General features: G+C 37.1%; 4 protein-coding genes across 4 annotated transcripts; 3 read left to right on the top strand and 1 right to left on the bottom strand.

Moving 5' to 3' along the window:
- Positions 1-343: 343 nt before the first annotated feature.
- On the top strand, positions 344-2,494 carry LOC121737459 (glucose dehydrogenase [FAD, quinone]-like; the record flags this gene model as incomplete). Its single annotated transcript, XM_042129136.1, has 3 exons — positions 344-664; positions 832-947; positions 1,078-2,494. Coding segments are annotated over exons 1-3 (1,854 nt in total), but the record flags the coding sequence as incomplete, so codon positions are not given.
- Positions 2,495-2,596: 102 nt separating this feature from the next.
- LOC121737458 (glucose dehydrogenase [FAD, quinone]-like) lies at positions 2,597-6,028 on the bottom strand. Its single transcript, XM_042129135.1, has 4 exons — positions 6,012-6,028; positions 4,691-4,871; positions 4,092-4,404; positions 2,597-3,897 (listed from the first exon to the last, which is right to left on the bottom strand). Exons 1-4 carry the CDS (start codon positions 6,026-6,028, stop codon positions 2,597-2,599), a joined length of 1,812 nt encoding a protein of 603 aa, XP_041985069.1.
- Positions 6,029-12,959: 6,931 nt separating this feature from the next.
- LOC121737297 (general odorant-binding protein 1-like) lies at positions 12,960-14,600 on the top strand. The gene is made up of 4 exons (XM_042128931.1): positions 12,960-13,085; positions 13,430-13,607; positions 13,853-14,031; positions 14,449-14,600. The coding sequence occupies exons 1-4, from the start codon at positions 12,960-12,962 to the stop codon at positions 14,461-14,463; spliced, it is 498 nt and encodes a 165-aa protein (XP_041984865.1). The 3' UTR covers positions 14,464-14,600.
- Positions 14,601-15,402: 802 nt separating this feature from the next.
- Positions 15,403-17,218, top strand: LOC121737298 (general odorant-binding protein 1-like). Its single transcript, XM_042128932.1, has 4 exons — positions 15,403-15,525; positions 16,028-16,211; positions 16,567-16,742; positions 17,163-17,218. The coding sequence occupies exons 1-4, from the start codon at positions 15,472-15,474 to the stop codon at positions 17,166-17,168; spliced, it is 420 nt and encodes a 139-aa protein (XP_041984866.1). The 5' UTR covers positions 15,403-15,471; the 3' UTR covers positions 17,169-17,218.
- Positions 17,219-18,251: the final 1,033 nt, after the last annotated feature.

Raw genomic sequence — 18,251 nt, 5'->3', positions numbered from 1 at the left:
AACCCTATAAACAAACCTAAAGACTAACAGATAGACAAGCGTAACGACTAACGGTATTAGTGATTTCTTTGAGCTAGTAAATGAACTCACAATGCGTCTTCGTCAAAATGATAGAGACGTGTTTTTCCGAGTTTTAGTAAAACACGATTTGTGACACACTTTTTTGGAATTGCTAATAGTGTTCGGCACAAAAAATATTATTAAAATTTATACAAAACAAAGCACATAAAGTTAATAGAAAAAAAAACAACAAAATAAAAAAGGGAGCTAACTTGCATAAAATAAAGAAAAAATGTAAATGTATATTGAATAAGTAACTTCCTATAAAGTTACATAAAATGCCATGACCCTAGTGGACCGAGGCAATATCACAGAAGATCTATGTCGGATTTGTGATGGTACTATTGAATGTGCACCTACAGCATTACTTCTAGTGACTTTAATACATTCTCTATTCGGCTACATGGGAGATGAACCAGATTATTTTGGAAAAAATAAAGCATCTATACCCAGAAACCGAGCTGATAAGGGAGAAAGATATGGAAGTGTTGATGATGAAAAGGTTATAGTGGTAGATGATACAGAATATGATTTTATTGTTGTGGGCGGTGGTACAGCAGGCTGTGTTGTTGCCAGTAGACTATCAGAGAACAAAAATTGGAAGGTAAATAGGTTTTAGTAGCCTTTTATGTCTCTAATTAGTCTAGCTGGTTTATTTAATAATAACTGGTTTATTGTTGATAATATTACGTATTAAAGATCTGAAATAACTTAATTTTTAGAACACAATATGTTTTACACGATATTTAAATGACCATTAATTATTTCCAGGTTCTACTTATTGAAGCCGGACCAGTGGAACCAAAGCTGGCTGCAATTCCCAGTTTATCAAGTCAATTCAGAGGCTCTGTATTGGACTGGAAATATTCCATGAGACCTAAGAAGAGGTACGTTTCTAATTACTTTACTGACACTCAAAAAGCCTATTCGTTTATTCAAGTACTTATTCAAGTACTAGTCATAATAATAATTTGCGTTTAAAGTAGGTCATTTTTAATTGTTAAAATATTTTTTTAGGTTTTGTCAAAATCGTGGCCACAAAGGCTGCGAGATAGTTCAAGGCAGAGTACTTGGAGGGACATCAACTATCAACGACATGGTCTACACAAGAGGTAGTCCTGCTGATTATGACGAATGGGCTCTAGACGGCAACGAAGGTTGGAGTTTTGCCCAAGTCCTTCCATACTTTAAAAAGTCTGAGAGAAACTACGATAGGGACATAAGTGAAGATACAGTTCATCATTCAACACAAGGAGCATTAGATGTTGGCCGCTATATTTATGTAGATAGAAACGTAGACGTATTACTTAGCGCACTAGGTGAATTAGGATATAAGTATACTGACGTTAATGGTAGACACCAATTAGGCTTCACAAGGATACAGACAATGTCGTACCTGGGAGAGCGTGTAAGTACAAATAAAGCCTTCATAGATCCTGTTAAGAATTCTAGGCCAAACCTTAAAGTTGTGAATAATGCAATTGTAACGAGAATACTGTTTCAAAGTATAAATAATTATGTAGTAGCTGTGGGGGTTGAATGTTTAAAAAATGGTACGCATTTTCTAATAAGATCGACCAAAGAAGTAATTGTAAGTGCTGGTGCAATAAATACTCCTAAAGTATTGATGCAATCTGGCATTGGTCCCAGGGAGTATCTAGAATATTTAAATATTGAAGTTATTAGCGACCTACCAGTTGGCAGTAACTTTCATGATCATTTATCGGTATGTTTACCAATTATAAAATTGGCGAAAACATCAACAATGAAAAATTTCGAACAAAAACTAAAAGATATCATCAAATACTATGTAAATGGCACTGGACCACTTTCGGCAAATTTTCAGGTAGTTGCCTTTTATGAAACAATATTATCTGATATTACTGGGGCTCCTGATATAGAGTTTAGATTTCGTGGCCACGATTCTAATATGTTTTACGATAAAATGGATATTTGTATCTCTTTATTGACACCAAATAGTAGAGGGCAAATTATACTAAATGCTACTGATCCAATCTCGGGAACACCTTTAATATATCCTAATTTTCTTAATCATTATTCTGACAATAAAAAACTGTTAGAGGGTATTCAAGAAATTGTAAAAATATTTGATACAGAAGTTTTTAAGATGGCTGGATTTGATTTCGACTCATCATTACTTCTGAGTAATGAGTGTAGTAACCACAATAGCGTCACAGAAGCATTTTGGATGTGTATAATACGACAATTTTCAGCTCCTCTACATAATTATGTAGGGACATGTAAAATGGGTGCAGAGAAAGATCCTGAAGCTGTAGTAGACAATACTTTATTAGTGTATGGAATTTCAAATTTAAGAGTAGTTGACGCATCAATAATTCCAAAAATACCTAGAGGGTCCACTGCCGCTTCTGTTGTTATGATAGCAGAAAAAGCCAGTGATGAAATAAAAAATACATGGAATTAATCTATTTTTAATGTAAATATTAATAATAATATCACTGACTATTCATAAAATAATAAAAGTTTTGACTAAGATTTGGTTTACTTTGAAGTCTTATATATAATATTGTCCCTTGTTATCTTTCCAGTCTTTCATTAATAGTTTCGCTGCTTTCTCCGCAATCATTATCGTCGGTGCCATTATACCGCCTCTTACGTGCGTCGGCATTACAGAAGAATCGGCTATTCTGATGCCTTCAATGCCATGAAGTTTTAGATCATAATTAACAACCGAATTAGTAGAATTCGAACCCATTCGACAGGTTCCGATAGGATTACTCATAGCCTTAGTGTAATGTCTAGCTATACAGTTCCACTGGTCTCTATTCTGTACTCTATCACAGGGGAACAGATCTAGGGGAGCTAACTTAATGTCAGTCTTTTTTAACTCTTTTGTGTTTAGGAGTTGCAATGCTATATCCACACTATCGACAATAGCAGTTAAATCTTCAGGTTCCTTCAGAAGATTAGCTTGAATAAGTGGCCTTCCGTATTTAGGGTTTTTCTTATTTAACAAAACTCTACCTTTGCTTTTAGGTTTTAATAGCACTGGTTTAATCGACACCAAATTATAGTATGGAAGCGGCATGCTGATATCTTCTGAACTATGGACAGAAATATTGTGTAACATGAACTTATCACTTCTTATGTAATTTCCTTCTAACGTCAATTCTACATCTGGGCCGTTTTTATTTTCAAAAAGCTGGATAAACGCTGAAACTTGATTTATACCCCTCGAAGCTAAAGGTCCAGTTCGCGATTGAAACCAAGATTTGAAATCTTCAATTATTGTATTCTCTTGAACTGGTGCCACATCATTTAACGAAAACGCCAGACCTCCAATGGTAACCTGGTCTTGATAGCTTGATCCAACGGGAAGATTTACCAGTGTAGTGATATTATGTTTCTTTAAATCCTCAGCAGGCCCGACGCCCGATAAATGCAACAAACGCACATTGTTGATAGCACCAGCGGTCAAAATTATTTCCCTTTTCACATAGGCTGGTATTTCTTTGCCTTTCTCAATTTCATACATAACTCCTTCTACCGTCTTTTCTTGAGGGTCTATAACAATTTTTGTGACTGTGGCACCAGTTTTTACGGTTAAATTTTTCCTATGTCTAGCTGTTTTCAAGAAGGCACTATTTGTACTCTGTCTTGTGTTGTTATAAATTGTGAATTGGTTATTTACTGCAGCTTCTTGTACATTCGTGTTAATGTCGATATTTTTAAATCCCATCTCTCCGAAAGCGTTCAGGAACATCTCAATGTATTTGTCGACATATTTGAATCTCTGGACACGAAGCTCACCTCCACGGGAATGATAGTAGGAGTTCATTAGAACGTCGTAGTCACCTAAAAACATGATACGAAGGCGGTTATTATTGCAACAAGAGGTATTAATGCGTTACACATTTGGAAGTAATTTTTAAAGCAACTAAAGGATTATTGCTAAATAATAGAAACTATTGTTTTTGTCCGTGTGAGGATTACTGAGCTAATTAATTATTTATTAATTTTGTAATCTATATCCACCTAATCCAACATACCATTATCTTCGGAAGTTTTGAAATAGTCAATCAAATTCTCGAACTTCCAATCCAATGATTTTATGTCTCCGGTGTCATGCCACGCGTCATAGTCCTTCTTGGAACCTCTGGTGTACTTCATGTCGTTGGTGACGCTGGAGCCACCGAGCACCTTGCCGGTCTTGACCTCGCAGCTGCCTCCAGGTCTAGAGAGACAGGAGAAGCCGTTCCTCTCAGTCCTGTAGTTCCAGACTATCGGCCGGTGGTCCTTGGTGGGGACAGCCGGGATATCGTAGTCTATGGTCTCATCTTCGCCAGCTTCCAGGAGTAAAATCTGTGATTTGTTTAATTTTGATCACATTGATATTTATGTAAGTTATAATATTATGGGCGTCCAGAATTTATTTGCCTTTAGAGTTAAGAGGCTTATCTCGAATATTTCAAAAGTAAAGAGAAATTTTGGAAATAAAATTTTGCTATTTTTATTCGTCAGGCGTTTCTCATATCAGTTCAGATTGCATATACCATAAACTTATAATATACTGTCGTAGCATATATGCAAGCGTGTTTTGTGCGAAAGAAATTTATTTCGATTCTCAGTTCAATAGTTTTTTATTCACCTTCCAATCCGGAACAGCGGACAGTCTGTTCGCCAGCACACAGCCAGCGGTTCCACCACCCACGATGATGAAGTCGTAGACGCTGCTTCTGATGTCGCGGCCATCGTGTCTGCCCCGCGTGGCGCGCGAGAAGAGATCGCCACGCGCGAGAGAGCAGAAGAGAAGAATAGAGAACGTGATGCTATAATAATTTACCATGTTAAAAAATTGCAGAAAAATATATAGAACGCATCCTTTTTGGGATCGGTGTAGGCAAGCAATGGTGGCGACGCTTCACTATCGCTATACTGTATATTATTTTGCTTTAAAGACGGTGAAGTGCATCATTAAACAATCATAATTATTGTCATTGGGCGCAGGCCTATAACTCTTCAAGAATGTAATTTCAATAGATCAACACTGGAATTGGCTTATTGGCTATTTCGCTGGCAAATAAAATTGTGAGGCAGTGGCGCCATCTACGATTATTGCTTCAGGCTACTAGACTAAATTAGAGCTATTATCATGATAGTATCTATAAAGGCCTTATAATCTTTATATACGATAGTAAAACTAATGCACAATGCACATCCTATGATGTAATAAAGCTGAATTAGCACTGGAACTATTGCAGTAAACAACTCTTTGGTTGGGTTGCACCAGAGGCGTGGTTAAAGTCAAAGTTAAAGTTATGGCTATAGTTAAATATGGCGTCCTTTAACTTTAACTTTAACCGGAGAAATTCACAGATGTCTGTTGCGTTTATTTTTTTTATTGAAGCTACAGGTAACGGGATAGAGGGTATAAAAAATTGAATTATCCGTAAAAATTAACAGGAAAAATATAACACTGTAAAACATAGTAAATATTCAGATATACGTATGAGCGAAGGTTAAGTATTATGGCGTCATTGGACGCCATATTAACTTTAACCAAAGATTTGACATTTTGCACTGTAGTTATAGTTAAAGTTAAAGTTAGTTGGTGCAACCCAACCTAAGACACTGCATTATCCTCTATACAGGGTGTAACAAAACTAAATGATAAAAATGATAGATCATAGAATATAATACTTATGGATGTGAATGCGCCCCTTGTATAGAGACCACTGTGTGTATTGTGCAAGTAACAGCAATGAAAGAGTTACTTAAACAATTTTATGGACAATCATGACATTGGCGCATTTCTCATAGAAGCAAACTTTTGCCTTCCAGTCAAAAGTTTTTGTTTCGCGTTGCTAATTTCACAGTGAACACATTCACACCCTAAACTGCACTTAGTTTCGTTACACTCTTATAAGTTTTAAACTCAGCCTTATCACACAAAATCACCAAGAACTGACCTGCTGAATCTACTCATCGTGCGCTACTGAGTACTGAGTCCTTTGGGTCACGAGAACAGCTGGAAGCAATGTCACGCTCGAGCGCGCGCGCGTCCTGCGCTTGCGCAAGGGGGAAGTGGTTCCGTGTACCAGATATCTCCTGCGTTCAACCTTCGAGGCGGTTTTCTGACATAACATTAGCTAATATTGCAGGTTTGAAGGTTTGTTTTCTTTTGCTCTAGCTTTGTTACATGATTTGGGGGTGAGGTTAGATGGAAGGCGGAACTATTTGCTCTATGTATTAAATAGATAGAGATGAATTTATGAAGCCTTATATAGAGGATAGATTTTTGTAATTTCTTTATTTGGTCTGCATTATTTTGAGTATCATTGAGTTCTTTTACTGAAATAAACCGAGAAACGAGCAGACGCATTGCATGATGGTAATTGGTAGGTAAGTAAAGAAGTAATAGCATCTTGTGCAGCGCACTACCTGTAAAACGATAAGATTTAGGGATCCGAATCCTCCAAGGGTAATTTTTTGTTTGAATCTTCCTCATACCTAAACTATATTATCTCCAACAAAATCTTTTATCTGTCGCTCCAAGCGTTTCTGACGTAACTTGGGGAAGTATAAAATGTTTGTATTACAGGTGTACGGTTTATGTTGGGGTGATTTTATCGTAATGTGTCGCGATTGGGGTGGAAATTCAGGTGGAATGTTATCAAATAATGTAATTATATACATAATTATCAAGATATAACGTTTGCGCATAATTGCTAAATTATACACAAAGTACGCACCTTCGCACGAAGGTCAATAGTGTGCATAAAAAACATATTATGTAGGTATTCTAACAATTTGTACAAACGATTCAAATCAACGTAGCACAATTAATAGAAAAATTATTTTAATCGTAGAGAACCTGTTACGGGTAAGTACTTGGTAAGTTTACTGAAAACCTGCAGTAGGTTTTCAGTAAACTTACCAAGTACTTACCCGTAACAGGTTCTCTACGATTAAAATTATTTTTCTAGTCACTATGTAAAAAAAGCTATTTAAATACAAACTTAAATTAATTTCATGAGATTGTATAAGATAATCATAGATACGGTCTCTCCAAAGTCCAATCTATTAAAATCCAGCCTCAAAGTAATTTTATACTATTGAAGGACAATGGAAATCTTACAAAATCTCTAGCTCAAAAGGTCCGTCTTTACGACAAGATGTGATCCGGGCAGTTGGCAAGACGAGCCCGGATATCCCGGGTTTATCCGGGTTTGTCCGGGTCATTTCTATCCCCGTCCTGTCCGTCCGGGCAAATCTTATCGCTTCGTGACTGATTGCTAAATTGACGGTCAATCGTGTAGATTTAGAAATGTTTAGATAGGACATTTTTGTTTTAAAAATGTAGATGGTTTTACTTTTATTACATAGTTACCTACTGTTATTTGGAAAGTAAATCATATTATATAATGTGGCTCTGCTACAGGAAAAACTAATGTATTATGCAGTATCCATAGTGAACACTGTACATTTTCTGGATAAAAGTAGCCTACGTGTAAATCCAGAGCCTAAACTATTACCATCCCAAAAATGATTATTCTTTCATTGGTTATTGCGTGAGGTACTAATAAACACACATTCATCTGTGTAACCTAAAATGAGACTACTAATTATTCAAAATCTCTTTAACCGCAGGGTTTTCTTTATTCAAAACCTGTAAAAATTTTCAATGGTTTACAAATTTACACGATTTAATTTTAACAGGTTATGTTTTACGCTATAAAAACAAAACATAATAACTTGTATTACATTTGAGTGTGGTTCAGTATTTATCTCAGTTAAAAAAAAATCAAATTATTTGCAAAGGACATGACCATTTAAACGCTAATTTCATCCCGCCCTATCTACACACTTCAAAGTCCAAAGAGCGCTCAAGATGAAATTAAGGGATTACAGTGGACAAAGTGGCCGAAAGGACCTTCATAAGTGGCCAGCCAAGGGCCAGCAAGGGTTTTAACATAAGGGCCTAATGAGGCAGAGATAAGACAACACTTACGCCAGACCCTACTTAGGCTTCCATCGTCTCAACATTATGCTAAGCTAAGTCTAAGCTTAAAAGTATGCAATTTGCTTTGAATCCTGCCGATTTTCTTATACCCCTCTTAGGGCTCTTAGTATTAAACGCATTTTATTTGTTATTTAACTGTTTAAGATTCGCTATCTTTGTCTGTCGTGTGAAATTACCAATATGTTAGACCAGTGGTCCCCAACCTTTTTTTCATGCGGGCCACAAAAATGTTTTGGTTTTGGTGTCGATTTGAATAATTCTTTCAGTGTTAGATAGCCCATTGATTGAGGAAGGCTATAGGCTATATTTTATTACGCTAAGACTAATAAGAGCAGAGAAATAGAGGAAAATGTGGAAAAAACGGAGAGAAAATATTTAAAATTGCTTATCACAGTAATAACATACACTTTTCATGCACTTTTTCCACTTTTATTAATAACAAGTATGTTTTACACGACCGGTTAGCACCTGATGATGATTTTATAGAAACCAGTCGTGTAAAACATAATTTTTATTAATAAAAGTGGAAAAAGTGCATGAAAAGTGTATATTATTACTGTGAAACATGAATTTCCACCAAGAAGTTATGGTACATTCAATAAAGCGCGTTCAAATAAGCCCTTTCATATAATTTTCCCCCGTTTTTTCCACATTTTCCTCTATTTCTTCGCTCCTATTAATCTTAGCGTGATAAAATATAGCCTATAGCCTTCTTCGATCAATGGGCTATCCAACAGTAGAAAAATTTTTCAAATCGGACCAGTAGTTCCTGAGATTAGCGCGTTCAAACAAACAAACAAACAAACTCTGCAAAATTATAATATTAGTATAGATTATAAGAGGGATTAATTTTTGTATAATTTTGTCGTGTATCAATTTTTTATCTATTTATTGTCTAATAGTAAAGTACTTACTACTTACATAACATTTTGAAGACTTGCTTTTCTTTATTATTATAAAGACTTGCTTACCTGTAACAAAAACAAAATTATATTAGTTTTAATTATAATTATAGTATAAAAAGTCATGATAATATATTATATTTTTTATAATTTTTGACGACAACGACGTGCTAGGCTTGTAGCCCAAGAACACTTAGAATAGGACGTCCATCAAGCCCCATAAGGACACCGGTGACCGCGACAGCAATAGAATAACAAAAGATTTCCAAGAATCCCCGATCTAAGGATTAATTTATGCATGACAGAAATCAAAAGACTAGACAGTTAGTAGACAGTAGACATCCCGTATCACTGCAGTGTTTTTCATTTCGGTGGGGCCAACAACGTGGTAATGAATAACTGGACAGGTCATGCATCACGCGCTGGCGCGGCGCCAACGTTTGGGGCATCCGCGGCCCCATAACTCACCGCTATTTGTCCACTTTTTCACTCATTTGCTAAATATGCCGTCCAGCATTTCAGAGATATACTGTTCGGGTAATTTATTTTCCCTGTCTGTTAAAATACGTAGTAATAAATTTCATCCATTTTATCCATATTAAATGCGATAGTTTAAATGTCAGTCGCTCTGTTACTATTTTATGCTAAAAACCGTTACACCGTTTTTTAATGAAAACATAAGGGATATGGAAACTTTGAGTTCCAAAAAAGACAAGATTTTTTATCTTAGTGATTGAGCATATTTTCGTTCTGAACGAAACGGAATGTTGCGAATTTTAAGTAGAATTACTTGTACTATTATCTATTCTGTGGTAGAATTAAAAAAAAGTACCTTGAAATTAGACAACAAATAAAATGCATCACCAATAATAATCGAAAATCTTGCACACTCAACTCACCACGATAACTTGAGAAATATGTCAAAGAAATAATAAAATAAGAAGATTGTTTCATGTCCCATAAAATCCACAATAATTTGTGAAAAATTGAAATGTAAAATCGCTACTTCTAATATATAAAAACAAGTCGGGTTTTCCTTCCTGACGCTATAACTCCAGAACGCACGAACCGATTTCCACGGTTTTGCATTCGTTGGAAAGGTCTCGGGCTCCGTGAGGTCTATTGAAAAAAAAATCAGAAAAAACTTCAAGAGAAAAGCAGGAAAACAGGGAAAATAATATTATGGCAAAACAACGTTTGCCGGGACAGCTAGTATACTCTTTCAAAATCCATTAAAGTTCCTATTAAGCCCGAACAAAGCCTTTTCTTGCCAACACAGTACATTCGCAGACTTACATTAACTGTATGTGTTCATTACAATCAATTATCCGACAATTGAGATAAATGGAGTATTATCAGGTAATCCCGCAGCTGCGTCAGGGTGACGTGAGTAATGTGCCGCCCTAGCCGCCCTAGCCCGCCCAATCCCGCCCAAGCCAGATTCGCGACTGATATGGGAACGTTTCCATTGTCACACGTGTTAAAATAGTTAAGAGTTAAGACTCTCTTTTATTAAGGGGATAAAAAAAAGGAAAGAAGTTTCTTAAATCATGTATCATAAATAGCATCAAAAAGTTTGAAAAAAGTTCACCAGCTCTGAAAAAGCTCCGTAGTTACAGATATTCAAGATGAAAGCGCAAAAGGCCGACAATGCACCTGCAGCTCTTCTGGTGTTAAGAGTGTCCATGGACGACAGTAGTTGCTTTCCATCAGGTAATCTGTTTGCTCGTTTGCCCCCTTATTTTATAAAAGAAAACAAATCAGCATAGAGTACGAATTCATGTTTCATTGTTGTCGACACTTAAGCAGTACCATTAATAGTTTTAGTTTACTAATCCTTGTTAAAGCATTCCCTGAACCTCAAACTAGCGGGTTTCAGTCAAAGGTCTTGTTTAGGTATTTGTAGTTTACTATCAAAGAAGTTGAATCATAGGCAGATCACGGACCTACGTTATTTGGTCGGATTATGTCAATTTAATGTTAGGGCCAGGCCACAACACTGAGTTGCGGCGTCGTATCGCAAAAACAACATCGCACAGAAATGCGACGCGATGTCGCAACGCAAAAATTTCATATAGTATAATACAATGATGAAATACTCAAAGCAGATATGTTACTACCGCGCGCGTTGTGAAGATTCGAATACGGCCCAATTGGGCCGTCTGTTGTTTAGTCTGCATCGAGCGCAGTCACGAACGTGCCACGTCTTGTCTTACCTAAATAAATGGAAAATGCCGTCGTGTGTGTTTCGAAAATGTACCAATTGTGACTCAAAAGTAAACAAAACACATGGAGTCTCTTACCACATGTCTTGGTTGCAGTAAATACCTCGATTATTTACATTTTCAATTATTTTTTCGAACAATCTGGAATAAATCGAATTTTCGTCATAGCTCAGGCGAAGAAAGAGACAGCGATACGATTCGATGCTTAAAAATAGAACTGTCTCTTTTATGTAAATGGTTTTTCGTATCTTTTGTTTCACTTATCTGTCAAATTTGTCAATGTTTGCAATTGTGAATTTGAAAATTGTTTGGAAGAGATTTAAGCCGGAAAATAGTATGGACGTAACAGATCTGTATAAGTAGAACATCATTGGTATAATAGCACTCTTTACATCGGAAATTTTCACGATGCGTTCTACGGCGTCGTAGATTTATACGATGCGATGCCGCAACGCAGTGTTGTGGCCTGGCCCTTAGATGTGATCTTTCGGCTAGGATTGACGTAATGTGACCAAATTACGTAGATTTGCCATCTGTATATGAATAAACTTCTCTGATAGTACAATGCACACACCCTACAGAGAATTATCGAAGTTAACACAGCTAATGTCGCCCTAAGCACAATGTCGTGTCACATCACGCGGAGCGTTAACTCGCTAACCCCATATTACACCTATACTTTATGTTGACGGCTTTAAATTAGTTGTTAATTAGTCACGTGGTAAATTTGAACTAGAAATAGCTTTAAAAAATATAGCTGCTATATATATATATATATATATATATATATATATATATATATATATATATATATAGCTATGTATACTCTACCTACATTTTCGGCCGAATACTTAAAAGCTAAATAAAATTAAGACCCGTCCTAAATTTGACGAATAGCAAAAATTTATTTTTACCACAATATGATTAAATTTTTGTAGCTACATATTTTGTACAAAAATGTCCCATAAATTACATTTACACAATTACCTATAATTACAAGGTGTCATCTCCAATTGACGCGATCACGGGCACTCATTACCAGCAGCGCTAATTGTCACTGAGTGACAGGTGATGCGTGCCCATCAACGACTGGATCCGCCCACGATCACAAGACAAAACCATTCAAAGGTTTTAATTGGATTAGAGATCCGTAAATAAATGTTAAAGATGCCTCATAAACAGAAACGCCGATCGACCCGTAGGTGACTTTGTATTTTGCAACAGCAAAGAAACAGCCAAAAATTCATGTGTAATTTGAATGTTCAAAGAAGTAATCTTGTACGAAAAGAGTCTGGTGAGGTCAGCCTATATTTTCCAATACATACAGCAAGTATTATCAGCGAACATTACCTATATAGGTAGACTTTATACGTGGGAGAGCCATGCTTCGGCACGAATGGGCCGGCTCGACCGGAGAAATACCACGTTCTCACAAAAAACCGACGTGAAACAGCGCTTGCGCTGTGTTTCGCCGAGTGAGTGAGTTTACCGGAGGCCCAATCCCCTACCCTATTCCCTTCCCTCCCCTATTCCCTTCTTTTCCCATCCCTACCCTCTTAAGAGGCCGGCAACGCACCTGCAGCTCTTCTGATGCCGCGAGTGTCCATGGGCGACGGAAGTTGCTTTCCATCAGGTGACCCGTTTGCTCGTTTGCCCCCTTATTTCTACGGAACCCTACACCAAATTTAATCGATTTATGAATGAAAATCAAAACAAGTCGTCAATATAAAAACTGTCGGACATCGATCATTAATTGTACTTGACAAGATGGGTCTGCGCGTGGTGTACCTCGTGGTGATGGCGGCTGTTCTGGTGGTGGTCACACCCACGCAGGAGGTGATGAAGAAGCTCACTATCGGCTTCGGGAGAGCTCTGAGCGAGTGTCGGTCTGAGGTGAGCGAAATTATGACAGGAAAGAGGAAAGATTTCTCTTAGGGTTCGTTTTGGAAAAGCAAACCACGGGGAAGCACATAGGCTAGCTTTGATCGCTGCAAAACAGAAGCTGCTGCGAAATTTCCTGTCTAGAAATAATCATAAATGTTTAATTCGAAGTTGTGCAGTCCACCTACCATCACAATCCTGCATCATGCCATCGAGTTTTCTAAATACAACATCAATGGGCTCTAGCCTTACCAGGCATACCACCCCGCCCATCTTTGGAACTCCCTCGAATATTGACAAAGGCATTCATTGAGAGATTACTTAACGAAACCACTTCAATTTTACATCTATTCCAGCTGAACATGGGCGACCACATAATGCAGGACTTCACCAACTACTGGAAGGAGGACTACCAGCTGCTGAACCGCGAGTTCGGCTGCATGGTGCTGTGCATGGCGTCCAAACACAACCTGCTGACCGAGGACGGCCTGCATCACGACAACGCGCACGAGTTCGCCAAGAAACATGGCGCTGGTGAGAGAACTTTTAACGCCATATTATGAAGGAAATTCTACCTGACCTAGAACGTATTTACTTTTAAAAATCCAAAGAAAACATGTATTTGTTTTCGACCACGGAAAAGACACGCAAACTTATAAGTTGGTCTTATAAGTCCTTAATGGCCTCAAAGTGCTTATTGACATATTATGTACCATTTTTAAACAAAGTCAATACGTTAACTGTATTTTAAACTTGTAGCCAACTCATATTTCTTCCAGACGACGACACAGCTAAACAGCTAGTGACCATGCTACACGAATGCGACAAGAACCCCAACGCGCCCTCCGATGACGACTGCATGCGCGCCCTGGAGGTCTCCAAGTGCTTCAAGACCAAGATCCACGAGCTGAAGTGGGCGCCCAGCATGGAGGAGATCATCGAAGAGATTATGACTGATGTGAGTAGACAGGAACTTAGAAAAGTTGCATTCGATAATAACTTCACGCCGAATTAAGGATGAGCTTAGGCCTTGGCTATAATTACCATTGCAGTGCCACGCCATGCTTTAAAATTTGTATCTATTTTAATTGAGTTTATAAACCATTTATTGAATGCTATTACTGGAGTTATAAGACTGACACTTACAATTTTATTTTAAATACCAAATGCGTGTGACATGATCTTACTTGACAAAATGTTTCCAAATTCTCTATCATTGTAGAGCTGCAATCTTAACAACAAAATAAATGACTTATTCAGAATATTTTAATGAGAAAGCGGAGGTAATCTATCGTGTGATATATTTTATATCGTGGTCTACTCATAGCAAGAGTACTTGTCAATATAATATTAAATATTCCAAATTATTCTACAGGTAAAACCAGAATAAGAATTCCAATCAGAAGGAATATGACCAAGTGACCGATGACCATCGCTACGCCTCCTGGTCAGATTAAAGTCTCCAGTCGTCAGTTCTCGTCAGCTCAGTCTACAGGGTGTGGTTATTGTAATAAATGCAACAATATTTTACAATATTTTTTGTTTCAATGGAGCCCTTTGACATTTACTGACAATATTTTATACAAACTTGAGAAACTAAATTTTCAGGAGAAAATCTGAAAAGATTCCATAATTTTTACACGATAATTGATATACAGTTGATGTTCTTGTGTTATTTAATTATTTTGCTATTATTTAGAACATAAACTTAAGTAATTATAGGAAGATAGGACATCAGAGAGATCATGTCAAAATTAATAACCAAGTGTTTGACAATAGTTACATGGTTTTCTTCAGTATATTGACATGGTGTCATTATGTCAGTTAATCCATAATAACATGATCAGAAAAAAATTATAAGGCTGTGGACAGCTCAGCTAGTCATTAAGAATTTCCGTCGTAAGACCTATTTTATTATTATTTTTCTACAAATTTAGGAGTCCATTTTTGCATAAAAAACTTTTTTGCTGGAAAAATATTTTAATTAGTTTTAAATAAATTAGAGGTTGAGAGTCTTGTAAAATTATCTACAGCAGTAGCAGCATACCGATATAGGTACATTTCAAATTATACTATAATACCCAAACCTTATAATACATGAAGAATCTGAAGTTATGAGTTAGTAGATGAAAAACACATAACTGAACATTCTATGATGAAACTAGGAAAGATTCTACCACGTATTTGGGCTTCATATTCATAATAGCAATAATCTACAGAACCAAAATTTAGAAATAAGAAAAAAAGGTAATTAATTCCCTTTAATTGTTTATCATGGATGCATATAAAAGGCTGCATATCTCTCATACATTTATCCAAGATGGCTACGACAAAATGGCTGCTCGTGGCCCTGGTCAGCATCAGCTATCTGGCAGTAGTGACTCCATCATCAGACATCATGAAGAAGCTATCGATTGGTTTCACCAAGGTTATCAACGAATGTAGAGAAGAGGTAAGTAATATTTTTGTTGTTGCTATCCAAAACCCAAAGGGTATTTAAAACTGTTTTTACTCAAGGACAGGGAAATCTCGTAAAATGTGACAACAAATATTAGCCCCCAACCTGAATCAGTCTATTTAAAACAACTCGGAGGTTTCTTTATAATATCTGAGGCCAAATCCACAATGTGTGAATATGGCCCCAGGCCCTAAAATTTAAATCGGATTTACCAACTTCGCCTTACTAATAGTTGAAAACCTCAATGCGATAATGTTACTGAATGAATGGAATAAGAGCGATTGAAAAATCTGCTGCTATTAACCCATCAATCCCCAAGCGACAGCCGGCTGCCGCATACGGCATAACAATTGAAAATCGAATGTGTCTGCGATACAAACGATGGAGGTGCTACAAACCACATCAACAGGTATCCTTCCTTGACATCAAGCTAGTGGTGATAGATATTGTCAAAGCATTTAAGACCTTAACAGCATAACATAATCGATATTCCCAGCTGGACGCCGGCGAGCACATAATCAAGGACATCGAGAACTACTGGCGGGAGGAGTACGCCCTCCTCAACCGGGACTTCGGCTGCATGGTGATGTGCATGGCGGGGAAACACGACATGCTGAATGATGGCGGCACCGGCATACACCATGACAGCGCGACCGAGTTCGCCAAGAAACATGGGGCTGGTAGGTTAAAACTTAAATAGTTATATGTTTCCTTTTGGAACACCGTTTATAGATGGTTTGCTTTGTTCCTGATTCTACATAGATAAAAAGCAACGTCTTATACACATGTAAGAAAATTTTCTTACATGTGTATAAGACGTTGCTTATGCGTAACCTGAACTATGTGTATTAAATTGCATCAAAATCCGTTAGTTTTTACGAGAAACAACAACAAACTCCCACTTCTACCTTGAAAAACTTCCTTATTGATAGCAATAAGAGCAGTGAATATAACTAAGTACTACATTAGGACCGCCATTGGCTTATTAGAATAAGTAACCGTCTCTTAGGGATTTTACACACACCATCCTTTCAGACGAAGATGTGGCGAAGCAGGTGGCAACGATGATCTTGGACTGCGAGAAGCAGTTCTTAGAGATGAGCGACACGTGCATGCGGGCGCTGGAGACGTCCAAGTGCTTCCGCACCAAGATCCACGAGCTCAAGTGGGCACCCAGCATGGAGGAGATCCTAGAGGAAGTTATGTCCGAGGTAGACATTTTAGTGTCTATTATGTCACTAATGCATTTGAAGCCTGAGTCAATAGCATCAATACTATAACCATATGGTTCTTAACTAATTAGCTGAATAATGAGATCTAAGACACATCTTTCGCACACTGACCCTAAATATCTCTGTTTTCTGGGAAAGGATAAATTAGAATAAATAGTATTTTTGCAGAAAATATACGGTTCCTAGACGATAAAGGTATTGTGTAATATTTAGTCCGATATAAACTATAAAATTAAGGCCTGTTTCACCACTTACTGATAAAGTGCCGAATAGGCTATTCACAACTTTTTTGACAGATTCACCATACTTCATCTGTCAATTTAAGTGGTGAATAGCCTATTCGGAACTTATCGGGAAGTGGTGAAACAGACCCTAAAAGTTTTATATCTTATCAACCAGGTATAATCAAGGACGCCGAGGACTTCCCTGACAACCACTGCCTTCCTACCAGACCTGAAAGTTGAGCTCGCGCGGGCGGGGAGCAAATGGTGCAAACAGCAAAACTGATTTCAAATATTATATTTATAATGTATATAATAATATATAGAAATTATACTGCAATTAACTTTGTTTATTTTATTTTACTTTTAATTTAAAAACGCCTTAATTTGTAACCTAAGACTCGATTTGGATGATTAAGGAGTAAGGTGTCATCAATATTTTCATAATATAATATAAAACTCAAAGGTGACTGACTGACATGGTGATTGGTGATCTAACAACGCACAGCCAACACCACTGGACGGATCGGGCACGCTAAGAAAGGATTTTGATCAATTCTATCCCCAAGGGGTCAAAATAGGGGATGAAAGTTTGTATTTAATAATACTTGCTAACGCGAGCAAAGCCGTGGGAAAAAGCTCGTATTTTCAGAAAACAGTCTGGGAAACGTGCTCTGTTATGATTGGCACAGTAGGGTTTTTTACTTTCATACTTATTATTCGCATGGTTTCTTCTATACAAAAAATGTAATTCACTCCCATTAAAATTAAGTAACAATAATATTGAGATATTTTTTTACATAACAATATGTAATTTATTAATTAACTATAAGAGAGAAAGAAGATTTAACTAAAATAGTACCTATTTACTTGAAAAAAAAAGATGATCAAAATGGGTAAAAATATCCCTGAAATTGAAAAATTGTAAAAGGTAGTGCCAGGGCTCAGGCGCGTCGACAAAGGGGGTGGATTCCCGCGTTTCCTCTCGAATTCAATAAACATAACCGTGTTTTTCACATCTGCTGAATATGGCTAGATAAGGGTTGACGAGCTCGCTAATTTTATATAGAATTTTTTTGATAAAATGCCTATTGATATACTAAATTATAATTATAGATTCGTTTTAAGCTATTGCAAGGCTATCGCGGGCTAATCGGCTGAATCAAAAAATTCCGTAACGAAAATAAACCTAACACTCGACTAACGTCGTTTAAGTTCGGCAGACTTTGGCACGGTGTTTGTAGGCCACCGCCCATGGCGCCGGCTA

The sequence above is a fragment of the Aricia agestis genome, chromosome 20 (assembly GCF_905147365.1).
Source record: "Aricia agestis chromosome 20, ilAriAges1.1, whole genome shotgun sequence".
Lineage (NCBI taxonomy): Eukaryota > Metazoa > Arthropoda > Insecta > Lepidoptera > Lycaenidae > Aricia > Aricia agestis.
Note: the sequence above shows the minus strand (reverse complement) of the source record. Positions and strands in the feature narration are given on the sequence as shown.

Excerpts from the sequence above, each read along its gene's own strand:
- LOC121737297 (XM_042128931.1), top strand. The coding sequence starts at position 12,960 with ATGGGTCTGCGCGTGGTGTACCTCGTGGTGATGGCGGCTGTTCTGGTG. Across the intron at positions 13,086-13,429 it reads TGAGCGAGTGTCGGTCTGAG|CTGAACATGGGCGACCACAT; the intron begins GTGAGCGAAATT and ends CATCTATTCCAG. Across the intron at positions 13,608-13,852 it reads CGCCAAGAAACATGGCGCTG|ACGACGACACAGCTAAACAG; the intron begins GTGAGAGAACTT and ends TATTTCTTCCAG.
- LOC121737458 (XM_042129135.1), bottom strand. Across the intron at positions 4,405-4,690 it reads CCGCTGTTCCGGATTGGAAG|ATTTTACTCCTGGAAGCTGG; the intron begins GTGAATAAAAAA and ends AACAAATCACAG. Across the intron at positions 3,898-4,091 it reads CAAAACTTCCGAAGATAATG|GTGACTACGACGTTCTAATG; the intron begins GTATGTTGGATT and ends TCATGTTTTTAG.
- LOC121737298 (XM_042128932.1), top strand. The coding sequence starts at position 15,472 with ATGAAGAAGCTATCGATTGGTTTCACCAAGGTTATCAACGAATGTAGA. Across the intron at positions 15,526-16,027 it reads TCAACGAATGTAGAGAAGAG|CTGGACGCCGGCGAGCACAT; the intron begins GTAAGTAATATT and ends CGATATTCCCAG. Across the intron at positions 16,212-16,566 it reads CGCCAAGAAACATGGGGCTG|ACGAAGATGTGGCGAAGCAG; the intron begins GTAGGTTAAAAC and ends CCATCCTTTCAG.